We start from the raw sequence: 25,121 nt of genomic DNA, 5'->3' as shown, positions 1-25,121 counted from the left end.
CAAATGCAACTGCTGTGGAAATTTCACACACAAAGAAACATGATCAGAAAGTTTTAAAAACTCTTCCAGACACAATCGGCTGGACTAGTTTGTGAAGGACCTAGGATCTTAAGTTTCTTGTGCTTGGTTACTGGAGGCAAGCAATTTTTTTTATATCTTCCGGAAACCTTTGTATTCAAGCTCAAGCAAGAGTGGTGCAGTCAATATAGTGATAGGGTCTAGATCACCCTGGTTTATTGCAGTTCTAGCTGCTAGAGCACATAGTGCTACTAAAAAGTGTTTGAAGACTGACATAACACTCTATATTAAACAAGAGACTTGTCAGTACCAACCAAACCAGCCCAGAACTGAGCTGAGCTGAACCAATACACCTGGAACTTTTGCAAGTATTTACTTTATTCACAAGATATCTAAAAGTTAGGTCCAAAAGATTTCAAATTGGATGTTATGGAAAATGCAACAAAATACAATTTTTCTCACTGGAGCATGTTCCACAATGAAGTGCCTCAATCTAGATACAATACGTGTGGCATTTACCGTGTGCATTCAGTGATAAGTATTCAGCCTGTAGAGCTGGGTGAACATATTCTTTCTTTGCTCACAGCACAGTCCTATCATTTACAGGAAATCCCAACTAGTCAATACAACACTTTACAAAATTCTGTTGACAATCCTTCAGATCTTCATCTCAACAGACCAGATAGTGCAGCACTAACAGATTGCAACATTCCTCTTGCTTTCATTACTATCGTCCCAAATACTAGTCTCACTCACTTGTTGAGAAATAAAAACACATTCAATAGATCATTGGACTAATCGAACCAATTCAGGTTTTTCCCCCACTGAGATTGCACCAAGTCACAAATGTTACTGGTTGCTGTCTATATAAGACTAGAGCCTGAAGTACAGTGCATGACACACACATAGGCAGATGCACTCTGGAAGGATCATTGTGTAGTTGTGGTTGAAAAGGAGCTGGCTGTCTAGGCCCGAAACGTCAGCTTTTGTGCTCCTGAGATGCTGCTTGGCCTGCTGTGTTCATCCAGCCTCACATTTTATTATCCTGGCTGTCATGGTTGTTGTTTGTAACAAACCCATGTTTCTAAGAAATGTTTGCTGCAATTATAAAGAGAACCGCTTCCAATCAATTCCATTTACCTAAAAACAAAACAGATGGGATATGCAGCTGGATGCATTGTGTCTGTGTCTGTGTCACACAGGCAGCAGGACACCTGCCCTGCACAGACTATAGATGGCTTCCTGTTAGACTCAAACAAAAGCAATGCCACTTTAAGACTTAGCCATTGTTTGATGCAAGTTTTGTTGCTCAGTTGGACTGTTAGGTTATGCTGGGGTGTGCCAACTCGAGAGCGCAAAGTCATCTAACACAGTTGGCTCACCTCCTACAATAAAGATTTCTTCAGAAGTATCATTCACTGAATGACACAAAGCTAAGATGAGGTCACGGAGACTTCCACAGACTAAACATGAACGCTATGCATGGGGCTGTTCCATTCCTCAGCACCATCCAGACCCCCCACCCCCCCGAACCCCACAACAGCTCTGACTGCAGCCAAATGGTTGCAATTGGTTCTAGAGAGTTAGAAAATAGGGAGACAAAGCAATTGATAACAGAAATATGAGATACCCCAACAAATATGTTGCAAAGTGTTAATGGCTCTCAGCCAATCTATCCTGGGGAATTCAGACTGCTAATACTTTATTACAATAAACGTAGAAGGCAGCATACAAAATATGTTGCAGCTTTCAACAACTGCAGTTTGTATTTATTTAGTGCCTCGAACATGATATTCCAAGGCCTTTTACAAGAATATTAGAAAGCATACTTTGATATCGAGTCACATAAGGCAATGCAGATGACTAAAAGCTCAGACAAAAAACATCCTTTAGGAGATGTTGAAAGGTGGCAGGGTTTAGGGGATTGGGGCCCAGGCAGCTGAAGGTATGGCCACCAACAGTACAATGATTAAAATCTGACATTCAAGAGGCTAGAATCAGAGCAACCTAAACACTTGTCAGCTTATACCTGGGGCAAGATGGGAGAAAATACTGTAACATCAGAATTCTTTACATGTGCTTATTCTGCCTGGATAAAAGTACAGCACAAACAGAATTACAAGCTGCTCTGAAGAAAAAAATATGACCATGGCCAAAGCACTAATTGTGGCTTGGGCCTATTTGTGCTGGAATGCTACTTTCCTTTTTCCATCTTGTAAGATGCCAATTATTTTCTTCATCCAGAAGAGATTCAGTAACAAACAAGAAGGCAAGACAATAAAAGCTGAAAACCTGCCAAAAATTTGCACGAGTTATTTCCAAAGTCCACACGCGACAAACCATAAGATGACTGAATTTAAGTTGGATAATATTTTGCCAGGTACCAACACCTTTCCAAGAAACCCACAATATAACCAATTGACACATTGCACTCGGCAAGTGGAAAGAAACAGTCTATGGTTCACTAATTACATTTCCCTTGACATTAGAATTGTTCACAAATACTGCAACAGTCGTCAAAATCTGTTGTGAGGCAACTTCCCAGAAACTGCTAGATAGCATGAGACATTAACTAACAAAAGTAGGAGAAAGAACAAGTCCAAATTATTAGAGGGAGACACTTCGGGAGGTAGTCGCACACCATGAAGCTTTTGGTCTTCCCATTCTAAGAGCATGTTGTTGAAGTGAAAGGTAATACTAAACCTCAGAGCAGATTTAAATGCGGCAGTACAAAAAAACAGCTTGCATTTATTTAGTATCAGTAACTCAGAAAGCACTGCCATTGTGAAAGGAGCAAACTGCCTTAACAGCTATGGATGTGATGATCAAAACTATGGTCCAACTGGTCAGTTTTATTGGTTGGCAGAGATGTAATGCAATAGGTTGGGATGATTTAGCAAGGTCATTCCAGACGGAGACAACTGAGGTTGGGCTATTGAAAGCGGAAGGGAAGGAGGATGGATGGCATAAAAACTAAGACAGTAAAAAATGGAGAATATGTACCCGGGAATATGGTGGAAGAACGTGACTGAAATGAGTCCAGAGTACAAAGCTGCAGCCAGTGAGAAAGATTGATCAGTGAGATTGAGATTAAAGAGTGTGATTTTAACTCATCCAAACATGCAACAGAAAGTTTTGAGTTGCAAAATGCAAACATAACCCAGCACCTTATCAGAAATATAACTGCACCCTGAAAATTCAACCTTCACGTGTGAAAAATATACAATAATATTTGAATTCATACATTGCATGCTGCATGAATATTAACAAGGCATTCCTAAGAAATCATGTGTTGCAAAAAAAACACAATTGTTACAAAAAAAAAGGACTGCAGAGTGGTCCCCAAGCCTCTGCTTGATTTCCCCAATGTAGAGGTAGCCACACCGGGTACAGTGATACAGTATACTACATTGGCAGGTGAACATCAGCTTAATATGGAACGTCGTCTTGGGGCCTGGGCTGGGCGTGAGGGACGTGGTGTGGGGGCAGGTGTAGCACTTCCTGCAGTTGGCAATTAGTATTTTCCCTCATTAACTCTGAAGTTTTTTGGGGGGGCGTGTTATGTGGAGGCAATTCCAACTTTCTAGAATTTAAATGCTGATATACAACTGAAGTCAGTGAGGCAACAGGAGCATTATTTTATTCACGAATATTTTTACATGCATAAAAGGTCACAAAATGAACTTCACAAATAAACTGAAATAAAAAATCAGAGGCCAAACAGCAGTGATTATAAAAGTGCAGTTGCTATGGGCTCTGTGACCCAGTCTCCTCTCTATTAATTCGAGAAATTTAAAACCATCTGAAGACAATACAATATAATCCGCAGAGATAGTAAGAACTGCTGATGCGGGAGTCAAAGATAACACAATGTGGAGCTGGAGGAACACAGCAGGCCAAGCAGCAGCAGAGGAGCAGGAAAGCTGACATTTTGGGTCAGGACAGCCCAAGCTATGCCTGCCACTTTGTAGGTTACATGGAACAGTCCCTCGTCCGCACCTACACAGGCCCCAAACCCCACCTCTTCCTCCGGTACATTGATGACAGTATCGGCGCTGCCTCTTGCTCCCAAGAGAAGCTCGAACAGTTCATCCATTTCACCAACACCTTCCACCCCAACTTCCAGTTCACCTGGGCCATCTCCAACACATCCCTCACCTTCCTGGACCTCTCAGTCTCCATCTCAGGTAACCAGCTAGAAACTGATGTCCATTTCAAGCCCACCAACTTCCACAGCTACTTAGAATACACCTCCTCCCACCCACCCCCCTGCAAAAATTCCATCCACTATTCCCAATTCCTTCGCCTCCGCTGCATCTGCTCCCAGGAAAGGGCATTCCACTCCCGCACATCCCAGATGGCCGCGTTCTTCAACGACCCCCGCAGTGGTCGAGAATGCCCTCGACCATGTCTCCTGCATTTCCCGCCACACATCCCTCACACCCCGCCCCTGCAATAGCCGCCCTAAGAGAATCCCCTTCGTCCTCACGTACCACCCCACCAACCTGCGGATACAACGCATCATCCTCCGACACTTCCGCCATCTACAATCTGACCCCACCACCCAAGACATTTTTCCATCCCCACCCTTGTCTGCATTCTGGAGAGACCACTTTCTCCGTGCCTCCCTTGTCCGCTCCACACTCCCCTCCAACCCCACCACACCCAGCACCTTCCCCTGCAACCGCAGGAAGTGCTACACTTGCCCCCACACCTCCTCGCTCACCCGTATCCCAGGCCGCAAGATGACTTTCCACATAAAGCAGATGTTCACCTGCACATTTGCCAATGTAGTATACTGCATCCACTGTGCCCGGTGTGGCTTCCTCTACATTGGGGAAAACCAAGCGGAGGCTTGGGGACCGCTTTGCAGAACGCCTCCACTCAGTTCGCAATAAACAACTGCACCTCCCAGTCGCAAACCATTTCCACTCCCCCTCCCATTCTTCAGATGACATGTCCAACATGGGCCTCCTGCAGTGCCACAACGATGCCACCCGAAGGTTGCAGAAACAGCAACTCATATTCCGCTTGGGAATCCTGCAGCCCAACGGTATGCATGTGGACTTCACAAGCTTCAAAATCTCCCCCTCCCCCACTGCATCCCAAAACCAGCGCAGCTCATCCCCTCCCCACCATTGCATCATAAAACCAGCCCAGCTTGTCCCCGCCTCCCTAACCTGTTCTTCCTCTCACCTACCCCCTCCTCCCACCTCAAGCGCACCTCACTTTCCTACCTACTAACCTCATCCCGCCTCCTTGACCTGTCCGTCCTCCCCGGACTGACCTATCACCTCCCCACCTATACTCTCCTCTATCCATCTTCAGAATGCCTCCCACTCTCCCCCTATTTATTTCAGAACCCTCTCCCCATCCCCCTCTCTGATGACGAGTCTAGGTCCGAATTGTCAGCTTTTGTGCTCCTGAGATGCCTGTGTTCATCCAGCTCCACACTTTGTTACCTTTTCAGAACGTCAGCTTTCCTGCTCCTCTGATGCTGCCTGGCCTGGTTTCCTCCAGCTCTACACAAAGTAATCTTGCTAAATTAATCCTTTCAGAGATTGACAAATTGAATTTTGGGTTCAAGCTCATTCACATTGTCATGAGATGCTTCGGGAGATTGGAATCAAACTGAATAGGTTTATTGTCACATGTACTTACATGAATACAGTGAAAAAGTTACAAGTTACCACTAACAGTTCCATCTTCGATACAAAGGTACCTTAGTGTAGAATCCTAGGTATTATGTACATTGTTACCTCTGGGTGGTTTTGAAGAGAGTAAAAGGTCAAATGCTGCCTAATCAACAATGAAGCATCATTGTAATCCAACAAGCTATCCTCTATTGTACAGATTGGGAAATCAAACTGAGGTCTGCTCATTGCTTCAGAAACCTTCAGAATAGAAAAGGGAGTGGCAAGACAGGACATATGGAAAAAAAAAAATTGGATTTTGTTTTTTTTCTTAAATGGAAAAGAACAGGTTGCTATCAATGAAAAGAAACCTCAGCTGATTCAATAAAAACAATAACTTATTGTTTCCTTTGAATTTTTAAATCTGGATGATTTGCAGACAAAATAGCATGGCCTAGGGATGACTCCAAATCTCTGCTGGTTGGAGTCATTTCCAGAACAAAAGGTTGCGATTCTACAAAGTCAACATCTCAGTACAGGCCATCACTGTTGGGAGTCTCTCAGGCTAATGCCCGAAGGCCAGTCATTTTGAGTTGCTTCAATAACCTTCCTTCCACCCTCAAGTGGGAATACTTGCTGATGGTTATACAGTTTTCAATGCAATTTGTAAGTCTTCAAATGCAAACACAGGCTGTTTCAGTTAAATCTGAACAATATTCAGGCTTGCATTGGTAAGTGACTAGTGTCATTCACATCACAGAAATGTAGTGCAATGACCATCTCTGACAAGAGAGAATGTGACTATTTCCCCCCTAGATTCAGTAACATTACCATTGCTGAAACTGCTCCCTAACCTCAACATCCTGAACAGTTATAATTGATCAAAAACTATGGCTACAAGAATAGGGGAGCCAACGTATTAAGTTGACTGTTAATCCAGAGACCCACATTATGTTCTGGGGATCCCAGATTGAATCCTGCCTCAGCAGATGGTGGATTGTGCATTCAGTTGACAAAAATCTGGAGTTAATGCATTGCCAATTGTTGGAGAAAAACCCATCAAGTTTTTCAGGGGAAGGAGGGAAGGAAGGAAATCTGCCATCCTTGCCTGGTGTGGCCTACATATGACACCAGACCCACAGCAATGTTGCCCTCTGGGTAATTAGAGTGCCCAATAAGTGCTAAGCTAGCCAGTGAAACCCTCATGCTGTGAATGAACTAATAACAAAAAAAAGGTACAACTTCTGACTTGCTAAAGCCTGTTCATTATCCACAAGACACTAGTCTGAAATACTCTGCTTGTCTGCAGAAATGCTACTGCAACAACATAAGAACTTAGTCACACCCCAAAAGTAGCAGCATTTTGTGCCATTGACAATTTGCATCGAAGGAACTCACTTAGCTCCTGCTAAGCCCATCACTGCTCCTGTTGAAAAAGGTCAAAATTCTGGAACATTCTGCCAAACTGCAGTGTGGGGAGGCTTACACACTGTGTGGTGCAAGAAGGCAGCTCACCACCACTTTCTTGAGGGCGCTAGGGATGGGCAATAAATGCTGGCCTGGCCAGTGATGCTCACAGTCCAGAAACAAATCAAAACAAACCAAAAAGAGCACATGTTCAGAATCACCGTTTTTAGCAATGGAAGAAGGGAACTGAAAGAAAACAAAACTCCAAAATGACAGCTGTGGTGCAGCTGAGTTCTTTCCTTTTCCGAAAGCGAAAACAACTACACAGAAAAATCAGCCCAAGATACTTGTGTTGGCTCCCAAGATTGGTAAGCCTCCAATTTGAGGTCATGTCTTCCTCTACTCCCATTCCATTCGGACAAGTGCTGTAGAATGCAGGAGAAATTGGAGCATGAATTCTGTTCGTTGTCCACAAATATTCAAATTGTCACTGCCATTAAGAACTCCATACCCCTGACGCTACCAAAAAGGTTTCTGCATCCTAGAGATCATATTTTTCCATTAGCAGGTGCTCTGTCTGCTTAAGGATTGCTCAAATGTTCCCACAACCTAATTCAAAGAATGGAATTCTCACTGAATCAATGTTAAACATTCCTGAGGTCTGGGATTTATTAAGCTTTCCACATTTTTTAATATAAACAGATTTGTATTTAACAGCAGCAGGAGAGAAACTGCAGTGACTCAGACTGTACGTTGAAAACAGGCAACTGTCAAAGACGATTGCTGTCATAAAACACCCTTTTAATGAACCTTGTCAAAAGAAACAGATAGACAGGAATTCTTTTCCAACACAGGCTTTAGATTTCTCCATCATTCATTCCCCAAGAGTAAAGGCTAATTACAGCATATCTCTCTCTCTCTCTCCCCCTCTCTCCCCCCCCCCCCCCCCCGGTTTCTCCCACAAACTACATAATGCAATATCTCGACTCTCCAAACAAAGTAAATACTTGCTGGGTTTATTAACCAAAGTCACTTGATTTAACCAAAGAGCAACTGCAATTGAACATCAATTATTTTTAAACCAACTAGTTCAACTAAGCATTTCTCTCTCCTTTCATGCTCGTTCCTTCAGCACAGTTTAACTAAAGCTCCTTTAAATGGATTTTCAACATGGAAATGAAATAACTGCACAGCAGCAGGAATCCAGACACCGAGTTACCCTTTGTTTACATGTGCACAGTACACTCGCTATGGCCAGTGAGTTCAGAGTCTGTCCCTGAACAGAGGAGATTCTGAATGCCCTGTTGATATCAGTCCGCCAGAGCTCTCCGATTGGGGGCTGTTAACCTGGACCAATCAAGAACTTCATACTCAATAAGATCCACCTGGTTCCAATCATTACAGCAAACAAACAATTCTGAATACACATGGAATCAGAGGGAGTGTGTACACAAGTTTTAAACAAGCAAGCTGTGAAAATCTTCTGTGACTAGAATGTTCAGGGGATGAAACAGTATGCAAACAAGACACAAACATCCATCCCAGCAAGGTCAGGATCAGTAACAAAACAGGCAGCACTGTTCTTATACTCAGTAGTTCTTATCTATTTGTACGTCGAACTCTGAAACCAGTCATATCAGTTTGTCATGTGTGTGCATTGTGCTGTCTTGTGACTGATGTCTAAACCATTACTAATGACTTCCAGCATCAACCAATGCAACAATGGAATACTTAATGAAAGGCATACACACAGTTCATTGAAAAAATGTCACAGACCTAGAATATTTTCTCTGAAGATGGTGCGTTAACTGGGCAGATAGTACAAATGCATCTTAAGTTGGCTTTCAATAGAGAATAATTCAAAACAGGTAGTGTAGGAAAAAATGGTTTAAATGGTATGCTTACAGATCACCAACTTGTTCCCTCAAAGGCATTCTGCATAAGGTTACAGTTCAGGATAGAGAGATAATACTGGAGAAGGATGGTAGCAATTTAGGCCATGGAACAGGATTCTGATTAGAAAGAGGCCTCTGGTTGTGGGTTCAACAAGCTGTTATGTGATCAAAGGGTCAAACAAGATGTTTAAAGTACAACAAAGCAAGAATTAGACAATGTGTGCTTCATTTTAAAATGATGGGGAAGAAAAAGCAAAACCTACATGAGGAACTTAAGCTATCTTCAAGGTTAGGTACTGTGAATGGTTCAGACAGGCATCACACATATCCACTGAAGTCCTTCACAGACAGGTTTCTGGATTTGAAAATACATGGCACTTAATTCAGTTGTAGGATTGGTATTTTAAGACGCTGATAAATGAAGCTAATTTTCAAAAGAGACCTTACTAACTCCAGATTTCACAAATTATCTAATAATCCCCATCGGTTGAGTCTTCAAGTTGGGGAGGCGATGGCCTAGTGATTCTGTCACTGACAGTATCCAGAAACGTAGCTGATGTTCTGGGGACCTGGGTTCAAATCCTGCTATGATAGATGGTGGTGGGATAATGGGAACTGCGGATGCTGGAGAATCCAAGATAACAAAGTGTGGAGCTGGATGAACACAGCAGGCGAAGCAGCATCTCAGGAGCACAAAAGCTGACGTTTCTGGCCTAGAATCTTCATCAGAAAAGGGGGATGGGGAGAGGATTCTGAAATAAATAGGGAGAGAGGGGGAGGCCGACAGAAGATGGATAGAGGAGAAGATAGGTGGAGAGGAGAGTATGGGTGGGGAGGTAGGGAGGTAGTTTTGGGATGCAGTGGGGGGAGGGGAGATTTTGAAGCTGGTGAAACCCACATTGATACCATTGGGCTGCAGGGTTCCCAAGTGGAATATGAGTTGCTGTTCCTGCAACCTTCGGGTGGCATCATTATGGCACTGCAGGAGGCCTAGGATGGAATGTCATCTAAGGAATGGGAGGGGGAGTTGAAATGGTTCGCGACTGGGAGGTGCAGTTGTTTACTGCGAACCGAGCGGAGATGTTCTGCAAAGCGGTCCCCAAGCCTCCGCTTGGTTTCCCCAATGTAGAGGAAGCCATCACGGGTATAGTGGATACAGTATACCACATTGGCAGATGTGCAGGTGAACCTCTGCTTAATGTGGAAAGTCATCTTGGGGCCTGGGATAGGGGTGAGGGAGGAGGCGTGGGGGCAGGTGTAGCACTTCCTGCGGTTGCAGGAGTAGGTGCCGGGTGGGGTGGGGCTGGAGGGGAGTGTGGAGCAGTCAAGGGAGTCACGGAGAGAATGATCTCTCCAGAAGGCAGACAAGGGTGGGGATGGAAAAATGTCTTTAGTGGTGGGGTTGGATTGTAGATGGTGGAAGAGTCGGAGGATGATGCGTTGTATCCGGAGGTTGGTGGGGTGTTATGTGAGGACGAGGGGATTTTCTTTTGGCGGTTATTGCTGGGGCAGGATATGAGGGATGAGGTGCGGGAAATGTGGGAGACACGGTTGAGAGCGCTCTCGACCACTGCGGGCGGGCGGGCGGGGGGGTAGTTTGCGGGAGTGGAATGCCTCATCCTGGGAGCAGATGTGGCGGAGGCGAAGGAATTGAGAATAGAGGATGGAATTTTTGCAGGAAGGTGGGTGGGAGGAGGTGTATTCCAGATAACTGTGGGAGTCGGTGGGCTTGAAATAGACACCTGCAGCCTAATGGTATTAATGTGGATTTCGCCAGCTTCAAAATCTCCCCTCCCCCCCACTGCATCCCAAAACCAGCCCAGCTCGTCCCCGCCTCCCTAACCTGTTCTTCTCTCACCTATCCCCTCCTCCCACCTCAAGCCACACCTCCATTTCCGACCTACTAACTTCATCCCGCCCCCTTGACCTGTCCTTCCTCCCCGGACTGACCCATCCCCTCCCTACCTGCCCACCCATCTTCTCCTCTATCCATCTTCAGTCCGCCTCCCCCTCTCTCCCTTTTTATTTCAGAATCCTCCCCCCACCCGCTTTTCTGATGAAGGGTCTAGGCCTGAAACCTCAGCTTTTGTGCTCATGATAGATGGTGGAATTTGAATTCAATTTAAAAAAAATCTGACCATAAATTCATTGTCGATTGTGGGGAAAAACCCAGCTGGTTCACTAATATCCTTCAGGGAAGGAAATCAGTCACTCTAACCTGGCCTGGCCTACTTGTGACTCCAGACCCACAGCAATGTGCTTGTCTCTGAACTGCATTTTGGAAATGGCCTAGCAAGCCACACAATTGTGTGAATCATTACAAAGTCTCAAAGAAGTGGAACTGGACTGACCACCTGGCATCGACAGAGGCACCAGGGAAGACAACGGCGGAAACAAAACTAAAGATCCTCAGACAGCACCTTCCAAACCCATGGCCACTTCCATCTAGAAGGACAAGTGCAGCAGATACATGGGATCACCACCACCTGCAAGTTCCCCTCCAATCCACTCACCATCCTGACTTGGAAATGTATGGCCGTTCCTTCATTGTCACTGGGTCAAATTCCTGGGATTCCCTCCCTAATGGCATTATGGATCAACCCACAGCAGGTGAACTACAGCAGTTCAAGAAGGTAGCTCACTACCACCTTCTCAAGGGCAACTGGGAATGGGCAAGAAATACTGGCCAGACAGGACCACTCACATCCCACAAAATGAATAAAGGTTAAAAAACCCTGCCAACCCTGCAAAGTCCTCCTCACTAACATCTGGAGACTAGTGCCAAAATTGATAGAGCTGTCTCACAAAGATTATCAAGCAACAGCCTGACACAGTCATACTCATGGAAACATACTTCACAGACAATGTCCCAGACACCACTATTACCATTCCTGAATATGTCCTGTTGGTAATGGCATTGTAGTATATAGTCGAAGGGAAGTTGCCCTGTCTGGGTGTCCCTCTTGGCATCAGGTTAAGAAGGGAAAAGAAAGCTGCTGATTACCATGTACCATCCTCCTTCGGCTAATGAATTGCTACTCCTCTATTTTGAGCACCACTTGGAGGAGACACTCAGGGCGGCAAGGGAACAAAGTGTACTCTGGGTGGGAGATTTCAGTGTCCACTGCAAAAAAAGTGTGGCTTGACAGCAGCATTACTGATCGAGTCGGTTGGGTCCTAAAGGACTTAGCTGTGCAACTGGGTCTGCAGCAGGTGGTGAGGGAACCAACAAGAGGGAAAAAACACACTGTCCATGACAGTATCGGTAAGAGTGACAATTGCATAGACCTTGCGGAGACAAGGTCCCACCTTAACATTGACAAAAATCTCCATCATGTTGTGTGGCACTATCACTGTGCTGAATGAGATAGACTTTGAATGGATCTAGCAATTCAAGACTGGGCATCCATGAGAAATTGCAGTCCATCAACAGCAGAATTGTACTCCAGCACAATCTGTAACCCAATGGCCCGGCATATCCCCCACTCAACCATTACCATCGAGCCAGGGGATCAACCCTGGTTCAACTGAGAGTGCAGAAGGGCATGTCAGGAGCAGCACCAGGCGTACCTGAAAATGAGGGGTCACCCCAGTGAAGCCACCGAACCAGACTATGTGCCCGCCAAACAGCACAAGCAGCAACTAATAAACAGAGCTAAGTGATCCCACCATTCACTGGAGGAGGCGGCTCTTCAGATATCCCCATCCTCAATGATGGAAGTGCCCAGCATATCAGTGGAAAATATAAGGCTGAAGCTTTCTCAGCAATCGTCAGCCAGAAGTGCTGAGTGGATGATCCATCTCAGCTTCCTCCAGTGGCCCCAGCATTACAGATACCAGTCTCCAGCCAATTTGATTCACTCCACGTGATATCAAGAAATGGTTGCAGACACTGGATACTGCGAAGACTATGGGCCCTGACAACATTCTGGCAATAGGACTGAAGACTTGTGCTCCAGAACTTGCCACTCCCCTAGCCAAGCTGTTCCATTTCAGCTACAATACCTGACATCTACCTGACAATGTGGAAAATTGCCCAGGTATATCCTGTACGTGAAAAGCAGGACAAATCTAACTCAGTTAATTACTGCCCCATCAGTCTACTCTTGATCAACAACAAGGCGATCGAAGATGTCATCAATAGTTCTATCAAGCAGCACCTGCTCAGTTCCACCAGGACTACTCAGCTCCTGACCTCATTCTAGCCTTGGTTCAAACATGGATAAAAAAGCTGAATTCCAGGAGTGAGGTGAGAGTGATAAACCTTGAGATCAAGGCTGCATTCGGCTGAGTGCGGCATCTAGAGCCCCTAGCAAAACTGGAATCAATAAGTATTAGTTGGAGTCATACCTGGAAAATTGGAAGATGGCTGTGGTTGGAGGTCAGTCATCTCAGCTCCAGGACACCTCTTGCAGGAGTTCCTCAGGGTACAGTCCTAGTCCCAATCAACTTCAGCCCCATGTTCAATGACCTTTCCTCCATCATAAGGTCAGAAGTGGGGATGTTCGCCGATGACTGCAAATGACTTCACAGATACTGAAGCAATCCACATTCAAATGCAACAAGATCTGGACAATATCCAGGCTTGGGCTGGCAAGTGGCAAGTGACATTTGCGCCACGCAAATGCTACGCTATGATCATCCCTAAATTGAGTCACAATCTAATCACTGCCTCTTGACATTCAATGGTATTACAATCACTGAATCGTCTGCTATCAACATCCTGGAGGTTACCATTGATCAGAAACTCAACTGGACTCGCCATATGAACAAAACAGCTGCAACAGCAGGTCAGAGGCTTGGAATATTACCTCACCTCCTAACTCCCCAAAGCCCATCCACTATCTACAAGGCACAAGTCAGGAGTGTGATGGAATGCTCCCCACTTGCCTGGATGAGTACAGCTCCAGCAACACTCAAGAAGCTTGACACCATCTAGTACAAAGCAGCCTGCTTGATTGGCACAACATTCACAAGCTTCCACTCCTTCTAGCAGTGATGCTCACTTGCAGCAGTGTGTATTATTTACAAGATGCACTGTGGAAATTCACCCAAGATCTTCAGACAGCACATTGCAAACCCATTACCACTTCCATCTAGAAGGACAAGGGCAGTAGATTCATTAGAACATTATCACCTCCAAGTTCCCCTCCAAGCCACTCACTATCCTGACCTGGAAATACGTTGCCGGTCCTTCACTGTCACGGCCAAAATCCTGGAATTCCCTCCCTTAATGGCATTGTGGGTCAACCTATCGCAGACTGCAGTGGTTCAGGAAGGCAGCTCACCATCACCTTCTCAAGGGCAATTAGGGAGGGGCAATAAATGCTGGCCAGCCAGTGATGTCCACATGCCACAAATGAATTTGACAAAAATGAAGATAATCAAGGACATAGGTGTAAAGAGGTGACCCAGAACTACAGCCGGTTGATAATCCCAGTCCCTGTGGGCAGAATTAAGTCCGGATGACCCAAGATGTACACAAACACTGACAGATAGATGAAATTAAATCCGAATGGAAATTTGGATCATAGTCCCCAACAGATTGATGCAAATTTCTCATTTCTCAGTCAGGACCTGGGCCAAGAATAAATTGCTGAAGTTGGCATCCCTTTCTATGCTGGAGAGAAATGCAGGTCTGGGTGATTTGAACCGAGTTAAAGTGCAAATTTCCAACAAGCGTGAATTTTATAGCTGCAGAACAAACAGAACAAGTCTGTGTTTGTTTTAAGAGTGTGGTGATCACAGCTGGCTCTGGCTATTATTAGTAGATATTGTGCAGCCTGGACAGATTCAGCCCAGATAGGTTTGTCTAGAATTGTAGACAGTGAAATTGAACTTAGGTAAATATAATTTTCATCAATTTAAAAGATATTTGATAAATTTTACAAGGACAACATTGTAAAGGGTGAACATCTACATAGAAACAATCTACAATAATTATTTTTAAAGAGTTTTTCCTTTAATAGTTTATTTATGTGTCTTTTTCCCTTTTTCTCTAATTCAGGATTGTTGTTATTAATTATCATTACTCTGTCTCTCTAACAGAGGTCATACACCTATAAACATCATGAAGAAACTGACTCTTTTAGTCTTGTTTACACTGGTCAAGTTGACATTCAGTGTTGACAAAGTGGAGGAATTTCAGGCTAATGAGGAAAACAATGAGCAGGAGTTCATTTACACAAACAGACACAAACGTGCCACAGTGTCGATGGAAAACAAGTGCTCATATACCTTCATTGTGCCCCAGCAGAAGGTCACAGGCGCGATTTGTGTGAACTCAAAACCTGAATCGGTGGTAGAGAGCAGGGTCAATAAACAGGAGCTGGAGATGCTTAACAATGAACTGCTGAAGCAGAAAAGACAGATTGAGAGTTTGCAGCAGCTTGTCGAGGTAGACGGTGGGGTTGTTAATGAAGTGAAGCTTCTGCGGAAGGAGAGCCGGAACATGAACTCTCGAGTCACACAGCTGTACATGCAGCTCCTGCACGAGATCATACGCAAGCGGGATAATGCACTGGAAGTCACCCATCTCGAGAACAAGATTCTTAACCAGACAGCAGAGATGATGCAGCTTTCCAATCGCTATAGGGACCTGGAGCACAAGTATCAGCACTTGGCATCGCTGGCAAATAACCAGACCCATCTCATTGCACAGCTGGAGGCAAGGTGCCAGCTGCTGCCAGCTGCTAAACCCATGCAGCCACCACCCCCGAAACGCAAAATCAACCTCATTACAACCAATGAGATCCAACGAGATCAGAACCATCAGGACAGACGCCAACTGGCACTAAACCTACTGCCAACCATGCCTGCTGTTCCTTCTAACATGCCCTCTGCAAATACACCTTCTGGTAAGTGAACTACAGCATGCATTGTGCAGGTTAAGACAAGTAACCTTCAGAAGATTAAATTGTGAGAAACGTCTCCAAAAGAGGAATGCACTCAACTTTTGTTTTAGCTCATTCATAGGATGTGTTCATCTCTGGCTAGGCCAGCATTTATTGTCCATCCCCAATTGCCAGAGGGCAGTTAAGAGTCAACCAAATGTGGGTCTGGAGTCACACATAAGGCAGGCTGAGTAAGGACTGTAGCTCTCTCCTCCAAAAGAACACTGGGAAAAAATTGGGCCATTAGTGAAATACAGCGTAGAACCCAACTAATTAAATATTGCATCACAGCCAATCTTTAATCACATTAATGTTCATGTTACATAACAGAGCACCTACATAAATTACAGACATAAACAGAAAGTGCTGAAGAAACACTGCATATCTGGCAGCATTTGTCGGGAGAGAAACAGATAATGTTTTGAGTCCTTTATGGACCTACTTCAGAACAGAAGTCATATGCAAGCCATCACCATGCCCTCAGAGCAAGTTGGCGACCATTGATTTCTATTGGTTTGGTTTCTGGTTATCCTTGGCACAGTACCCAGTGGTTTGCTACTGATTTCTGTAGCATGGTTGACCAGGAAACTCCCCATCTGCTGTTACCACTTGTCATCAGGTGTTTGAAAGTTTTACAGACTGTCAATCAACCTGTTTGACCATGGTACAAACACATCTCCCACAGCCAACCAGTCCTGGCATGGATTTTAACCAGAGCTTCTAGCCCAGACGTAGCAAACTACCACTGCACCTCAAGACATGTATAAACAACCAGACACGATAAAATACTCCAAATCGATTCCAATGAACTGCAACAAAGTAAAAATTCAATATTCCTCTGTCCTCTGATGGGAGAGTTTATTCATACTGTGTTAAGTGGGATGGAACAAATATATACTTTGGTACTCAAACATTTTGTGACAATATTTGGTTTGAACTGTTCTCTATGTATGACTCTGGCAGATGACTGGCCACATCTCTAGGCGGTACATCAGGAATTTAACATTGGAACCCAGAACACTGATTCTTCGTAAAATCTGAGTGAAAATTAGTTCACAAAGTCAATTGTTTATTCACAGAAAATGAGCTATGTTGGTTGAAATCTTACAGACCAAAACTGCATTGTCTGTGTCCAACGAAAGCAATGCTTTGGAGCAGAGGAGACAAGTCCTTCTAGCAAAATAAGGGTTAACAAGGTGTACAGCTGGATGAACACAGCAGGCCAAGCAGCATCAGAGCAGGAAAGCTGACATTTCAGGTCTAGACCCTTCTTCAGAAATGGGGGAGGGGAAGGGGATTCTGACATAAATAGGGAGAGAGGGGGAGGCGGATAGAAGATGGATAGAGGAGAAGTTCGGCGGAGAGGAGATAGACAAGTCAAAGAGGCAGGGATGGAGCTGTTAAAGGTGATCATAGGCAGGGAGTTAGGGTGGGCATAGGTCAGTCCAGGGAGGACGGACAGTTCAAGGAGCTGGGATGAAGGCTGGTAGGCAGGAGAGGAGGGTGAGGCTTGAGGTAGGAGGAGTGGATAGGTGGGAGGAAGGACAGGTTAGGGAGGTGAGGACGAGCTGGGCCGGTTTTGGGATGCGGTTGAGGGAGGGAAGATTTTGAAGCTCGTGAAGTCCACATGGAAACCCGCAACCCAAGGGTATCAAAGTGAAATATAAGGTGCTGTTCCTGCAAACTTTGGGTGGCATCATGTGGCACTGCAGGAGGCCCATGATGGACATGTTGTCTGAGGAATGGGAGGGGGGAGTTGAAATGGTTCACAACTGAGAGGTGCAGGCGTTTATTGCGAACCGAGCATAGGTGTTCTGCAAAGTGGTCCCCAAGCCTCCGCTTGGTTTCCCCGATGTAGAGGAGGCCACATTGGGAACAGCAGATACAGTATATCACGTTAGCAGATGTGCAGGAAAACATCTATTTGATGTGGAAGGTTTTCTTGGTGCCTGGGATGGGGGTGTGGTGGAGGAGGTGTAGCACTTCCTGCGGTTGCAGGGAAAAGTGCCGGGTGTGGTGGGACTCGTGGGAAGTGTGGAGCAGACAAGGGAGTCACACAGAGAGTGGTCCCTCTGGAAGGCAGATAAGGGTTGGGAGGGAAAACGTCTTTGGTGATGGGATCGGATTGCAGATGGTGGAAGTGCCAGAGGATGATGCATTGGATGCGGAGGTTGGTGGTGTGGTACGTGAGGACGAGGGGGATTCTGTTTTGGTTGTTATTGTGGAGAGGGAGTGTGAGGGATGAGTTGTGGGAAATGCAAGTGACACGGTTGAGGGCATTTTCAACCACTGTGGAGAGGAAATGGCGGTCCTTGAAAAATGAGAAGCCTCCCTGCAAAATCATGGTAATGTCTCACCATTTCACAAAAGTAGAAGATATCCTTGCACAGAAAATATAAACATTAGAAAGTCTTATCTTCCTGTGTGAAGCTTGCAATGTGGAGAAGCTAATATGCTCCATTTAGACAAATGCCTTGATCTTCCCTGTATATACAAAATGCAGCTTTACCATGTACAAACTGAGCAAGCTCTCAGTATGCAGCAAGCAGCGGGGGCTCTTGTGGTGCCATGGTAATGGCCCTAGCCCTGGGTCAGGAGGTCCAGGTTCAAGTCCTGCCTGCTCCAAAGGTGTGTCATAACATCCCTGAACAGGTTCTGTAAAAATATCTACACCAAGCAGTGACACATGCAAAAGAGAGAATCCTCTGAACACCATTGTTGCTTCCCTGCTTTCTTTCACGAAAGCTCGAAAGGAAAGCCCAGCTCAATGTCTTTAAGCTAGACGCACTGATTGGTGAAGTTGGACTAATGTGGGAGTGGGCATATCTGTTTCTGCCTTTTATTTCATTATTTGAAGTTGAGCTGTAGATATCCCTCCTTCCTGTAGAACAGACGGGCAGTTTCATGTGCAAGCACTTTTTGCACCTAGTGAAACTAACAAATAGTTGGAATTGACGTTGAGAGTTTACAACAGGAAAAGGTGTGGGCTGATTTAAAAAAAACAGCCAGCTTCATGACAATACACACAAAGACAACATTGCACAGCATTCATTCAGAAAGCTTTTGGTAATCTGCAATGATACTGGCAACGTAATGTTTGTACTGAATGCTGTGCAGGATGAATAAGAGCTGATCGAGAACTATAGAACTGACCATATTTTTCCAGAGAGTCATTTGTTTATTTTGAAACTCTCTGTGGGGAACAGTGGGAAGTTTCTCATAAAATAAGCATTATATTTTAGTGTCGATTTTTATTCAATTGCTTGGTTGGTTTCAAGCCAAATATGGGCTTCCAAATAAAGAAGAATCACAAGAACATATTTCATCTTATTTTTTAATGAGTTCAAGCTGGAGTTTGGCTATCATTCTTTACCAACATGAGCTTGTAATTTAAACAAAGTCAGCAGGTAAGGCCACATTTGGAGTACTGCGTGCAGTTCTGGTCGCCCTACTGTAGAAAGGATATTATTAGACTAGAAAGAGAGCACAAATGATTTACTAGGATGCTACCTGGACTGGATGGCTGGAGTTATAATGACAGGTTGGATAGGCTGAGACCTTTTCTCCCCGGAGCAGGGGACATTGAGAGGTGACCTTAGCGAGGTATATAAAAATCATGAGAGGCATAGTAAGGTACCTAGCCAACAGCTTTTCCTCATGATAGGGGAGTCTAAAACTAGAGGGTATAAGTTTAAGGTGAGAGGTGAGAAATACAAAAATGTCCAGAGAGTGCCAAGTGTCTGGAGTAGGATGCCAGACGTAGTGGTGGAAGTGAGTACAATTTTGTCATTTAAAAATATTTAGACAAGTAAATGGATGGGACGGGTATGGACCAAATGTAGGCATATGGGACTAGTTTAGTTGTGAAAACTGGGTGGCATGGACAGGTTGGGCCTGTTTCCTGCTGTATACCTCTATGACTCTAGGTGGACTCATTCAATAGGAGTTGTCCTTTTGAGGCTATTAATCAGGCCCAATCAGTGAGCCCTGGCTGACAAAGAAGACAGGAATTAGCAGAGATTCTGTTCACTCTGAAAACTGTCTCTGAGGGAGCTGGATCAGGGTAAAGGACTTTCCATGTCTAAATGAAGGGTGACGGGATACCAGTCTCTGTGGAGTTATTTCAGAGCTGTCTATTTCTCGGTTCTGCCTGCAAGATCAATGTTTAAATAACATTGTTGCTATGGCTGGCCCAGTGTAGATTTAGGCTCCTCAAAAAAAACAGGGGCTGACTTTTTGGTTTAGAAAAAGAAGTGCAGTTCTTTGTCCTGGCTTGTTAGGCTGCCAGACAAGAACATCCTGTATCTCACTACGGAATCATTTCAATCCAATGCCACGACTCAGAAATGTCAGTGGGATCCAGGGGTCACTCACTTTCACAGGAGTTTGATAAGCACTTACTCTTTGCAAAGATGCAGGTACAATGTAGGGCCAGCCTTCTGAGGAAATCATCTGGGAAAGGTTAGGACAAGCAGGATTCCACAGTGCAACATACCTGTATCCTTCAGATTTGCAAACAGCAAAAAAAAAGTGTTTCTGTTGTCAGCTTAATGGCATTGTGAGTATTTATGCTAATAAGCGATTTGTTTTTCTCTTCTCCAGCAACGTACTTAACTGGGTCATAGAGATGTACAGCACAGAAACAGGCCATTCAGTCCAACCTGTCCATGCCAACCAGACATCCCAAATTAATCTAGTCCCATATCCCTCTAAACCCCTCCTGTTCATATACGCATCCAGATGCCTTTTAACAGTTGCAATTGTACACCTCCACCATCTCCTCTGGCAGATCATTCCATACATGCACCTCTGCACACTCTGCATGAAAAGGATGCTCTTAGGTCCCTTTTAAATATTTCCCCTCTGCCCTTAAACCTATGCCCTCTAGTTCTGGTCTGTCCCATCCCAGGGAAAAGATTTTGGCTATTTACTCTATCTACAGCCCTTGTGATTTTATAAACATTTATAAGGTCACCCTTCAGCCTCCAACACTTCAAGGAAAATAGCCCCAACCCATTCTTATCTCGTAACTCATACCCTCCAACCCCAGCAATACCTTTGTAAATCCCTTCTGTACCCTTTCAAGTTTATCAACATCTTTCCAATACCAGGGAGACTGAACATGATCAGAATTGTTATTTTGGCTACATTGAAGTCACTGAATCCCTAAACCATTCACTGTGTCAAGGAGCCCTTTGACACATTTCAGTGTCGTTATAAAGTGTTGAACAAAGACGAGGGTTTTAATTCCTGTCACTTTTGCTGTGTTGATTTAAAATCTCTGACGTGAGCCACCGAAGAAAACTGAGGAATTTGTCCCAATGAGCAAGAAAGCAAATTTTTCACAATCTCTATTAATCCAGGTTAATTTTTTGAAGCAATCCTACAGTTAAATCTTGGCCTCAGTGGTAACGTGTTTTCTATTAACCCTATTGTTGGCAAGTGCATAACCATCATGTGTTTGAAAAGACCCAAACATCACCACTTTCACATAAATGGTATTATGCATTGAATGTCTATGGAGTGTTTAATTATGACTTGTGCATTGAACCATGCTAGCTAGTTCTGTTTCAAAACAAGACAACAACTAAGCTGACAGGATCCACAAATACTGTTACAAATGGGCATACATGCCTATACTCTTATTACTTAAGGCCATCACCTCACTTTCTTTGTAGCGAGTAGTCTGGCAGTCAAACAGACAGTAACCAAATTAGTGACAAAGGCAGCAAACTGTGCCTGGGAAAATAAATAAAAAAGTGATCAGTGGCCTTGTATCTATTTAGGCAGAGAGGAAGTAACTGATGACTCTAATTGCTTGACAGAACCACAAACTGGCCGTCAAGATTCTGATGGCCCTTGATATAACTGGACTATTAGAGCTAAAGAATACTTGAAGACTAGTTCCAGAAGGCAGAAGGAGCTGTTACCTGAAGACAAGGCACAACACAATTTTTAATAATCCTCACAGCTCAGAATGGCCAATGTGTGTTTTGGGAGTGAAGCAATCTGTCAAGTACAGGCTACTGCAATTAAACAGTCAAAATATTAATTCAATGGCAAACGGGAACCACACATTTGGGTAAAATTAAATTGTTTTACTGTGTGCATTTCATTTCCGGATTGTTTGTTTGGTACCAGGACTAAGGGGAGATTGCGCTTGTAAAGGATGAATTGCTTTTATGGTTAGGCTAAGCAAACTTTACGATATACCATCCCACTCCATGCAGTGGCTTTAGTTAACATTACTCAAGTTGTTTAGGTTCCAGAAAATCCATCTTGACTAGCATGTGAATTTATACTTGGCTGAAAATAAACACAATCATTAGCAACTTGCCCACATTTTCACCAGTCATTTAGTTTTGTCTTCTACACTCCCAATTTTTGCTGTAGCTGCTTTTCTGGGGCTGCTCATTCTTTGGCAATGTTTAATTATGACTTGTGCATTGAACCATGCTAGCTAGTTCTGTGTTAAAACAAGAGAACAACTGAGCTGACATCAGTTGCTTTATTCTGTTAACTTCCAACCCAGGTACCTCCCCTATCCTCTGATGGAGCAAAAGAATTTACAAGGTGATTGTTTAAATAAACTACAGAGTAAAAGACAGTTAAAATTTCAAAGGTTAAACACAACAATGCGGAACAGAAAACCCAAATCACAAGCATTTCCTACTGTACAAATATTACTCAGATTTTAAATGTGAAACTCTGAAATGAGTACCATAGAATTAAGTGCAATATTCAAACTTTTTCTTCATCTGACCCATATCCATTAGTAATGGTAATCCGTGGTAATTGTGAAGCAATCTGTCAAGTACAGGCTACTGCAATTAAACACAGTCAAAATATTAATTCAATGGCAAACGGGAACCACACATTTGGGTAAAATTAAATTGTTTTATCTATGCCAAATGAAGGCATGTGGTAGCAATGGGTAAGCTCAAGAAATGGCACAAACTTCTGAAAGATGTAGGCAAGAATAAATTGTACATATATAGGACATACCAATGAAAGCAAATCTCCTAAACCACCATAGTGGAGGAGAGTGTTTAAATAAGGCAGGTTAGACTGGTTCATACTAAATGCAAGCTGGATTCTTAAGCAGATTCCGTAATTCCCTCTAGACACACATAAGCACACTCCTTTGCTCACTTAACATCAGAAGCAAACACTGCAAAGTCCAGAAAAAATATTTTGAAATGCATCCTCAGATTACTATAAAAATGATAACTTTTCCAGTGAGATTAGGAGCAACAAGAATGTGGCTTCCTGAGGGCAGGAGACAGTGTGCTGTATATTCATGTGCAGCAGCACCATCTGTACAGTACTTTACACTTCAACTATATGGTGTTAATATACTTTATTGCTGTTTATAGCTATATTCTATAATTCACCCCATACAGAACAATGGTTATATACAATAAACGTAAGCAGACAAGTTGATCTCTACCAGCCTTATGATCTCTAGAAGCCTGCTCCCATCCCTCTGAATCTAAGGCGAACGCTACAGTCAGCCTGCTGGTAGGCTTAGAAAGTCCATCCCAATGAAAGCATAGCAGAACCTAGACAAGATCACCAGCTCCATTCCTGATTATCGTCTACTGTCAACTCTTTTCTTTCTGTTGACTCATAGCCACCTGAAGATTAGATCCTAAGCTTCTATATTTACCACAGTCTGTATTTATCCCAGAATGAGTCAGTACCATCAAGTGTATAGGGAGGAAATTGGAAGCAGAATTAAAGTCTTCAAAACATTTTTTTTGAATTGTAAGTAATTTCTCTACAGTCTTAACATTTGACATAATTACACAGCTGGTTTCAAGTCAGCTCATCCATAGATGCCCAAAGAACCATCAGATCTCAACTGTTGAAGCAGTGGTTCACTACCACATCTGTCAGTGCCAATTACTCTGCATATCTTATTCAGTTTACTTTATCGCCACTGACTCTAGCAGAGTCAAAGTTAAATGAAGGTTCTTTATAGCAGAGGCCTGGAAATTACAGCGCAGAATGCACAACAGATGTTTAATTCATCAATAGCGCAGTTATAGGATGTAATATTTGTAGAATTAGGTTGCCCATCATCCCACATTTCAACCAGAGAAAAAAAAAAGAGTTGTGTAAACATTCTTAAGACTTTTGCAAAGATCTGTAGCTCAGGTTGTGGGTGAGGTTGTTGACTTGCTCACCGAGCTGACTTGTTTTTGTTTAGACATCTCGTCACATGCTAGGTAACATCAGTAGCGAGGCCTCCGAAGAGGCGACGTTATTCTACTCCACCTGGAATTTATACTGTCCCGGTCTGTTATGGTAAGTTGTGTCATTTCCAGTTCTGTTCTGTATAGGTGTGTATATGGGGCACAATTCTATATGCTTGTTGATTGGCTTATGGGTTGGGAACCATGTGTCTCGGAATTCCTGTGCATGACTATATTTGACTTGGGCTACTATCGTTACATTGTTCCAGTTTAACTGATAGCCTTCATTGTCGGGGTGTACTGACATTAGGGCAAGTTCATTGCATCGTTTTGCTGCTAACTGATGTTCATGAATCCTGGTGGCTAGTTTACTTCCTGTCTGTCCGATGTAATGTTTGTGAAAGTCATTGTATAGTATTTTGTAAACTACGTTGGTTCTGCACGTTGAGAGTATGGGGTCTTTATTCCTTGTGAGTGTTTGTCGTAGCATGGCTGTGGGTTTGTGTACTACCATGATTGCTTGCGGTTGTAACAGTCTCATTGTCTGTTCTGATATATTCTTGATGGAGGGCAGTGTGGCCAGCGTGTGTACTGTGTCCTCTTGTTGTCTGTTTAGTAGGCACCTGCAGATGAAATTTTGGAGGGTGGGAGGGGGAATATCCGTTCATAGCGAATAGGTTCTCTTCCTCTTTCCTGAGTAGTTCTGGTTGTGTTGCAGTGAGTGGTGTCCCATTTAAATAGTGTCCTAACACAGCTATGTTTGTGGACATTGGGGTGGTTGCTGTGGAAGTTGAGGATTTGGTCAGTGTGCGTTGCTTTCCTGTACACCGAGGTTTGGAACTCCCCGTTGGTCATACGCTAAACTCTGACATCCAGGAACAGAAGCTGATTGTTGTTTTCTTCTTCTCTCGTGAAATTAATCCAGCGAATATGTTGCTGATGAGATGGTTTGTCTCTTCTAGTTTTGTGTGTTTAATGATGACTAATGCGTTCTCCATGTACCAGATCCACATCTTAGGTTGAATGGAGTGAGGCAGGGTTGGTGGTGGGGGAGAGGGTGGTGAGTTTTAATCTTTG

General features: G+C 43.9%; 2 protein-coding genes across 10 annotated transcripts in view; one reads left to right on the top strand and one right to left on the bottom strand.

Annotated features, from left to right (window-relative positions):
- The window catches only part of LOC125465342 (ras-specific guanine nucleotide-releasing factor RalGPS1-like), a 713,999-nt gene that overhangs the window by 335,062 nt on the left and 353,816 nt on the right, over positions 1–25,121 (bottom strand). The window lies entirely within an intron of this gene.
- Positions 1–25,121, top strand: part of angptl2b (angiopoietin-like 2b) — a 53,298-nt gene that overhangs the window by 2,277 nt on the left and 25,900 nt on the right. Inside the window, exon 2 of the mRNA XM_048558699.2 lies at positions 15,002–15,810. Within this exon, the coding sequence (XP_048414656.1) occupies positions 15,024–15,810 (787 nt within the window). The 5' untranslated portion in view covers positions 15,002–15,023. The remainder of the gene's footprint in view (positions 1–15,001; positions 15,811–25,121) is intronic.

This window comes from Stegostoma tigrinum, chromosome 29 (genome assembly GCF_030684315.1).
Source record: "Stegostoma tigrinum isolate sSteTig4 chromosome 29, sSteTig4.hap1, whole genome shotgun sequence".
Classification (NCBI taxonomy): Eukaryota; Metazoa; Chordata; class Chondrichthyes; order Orectolobiformes; family Stegostomatidae; genus Stegostoma; species Stegostoma tigrinum.
This window is presented reverse-complemented; position numbering and strand designations above follow the sequence as displayed.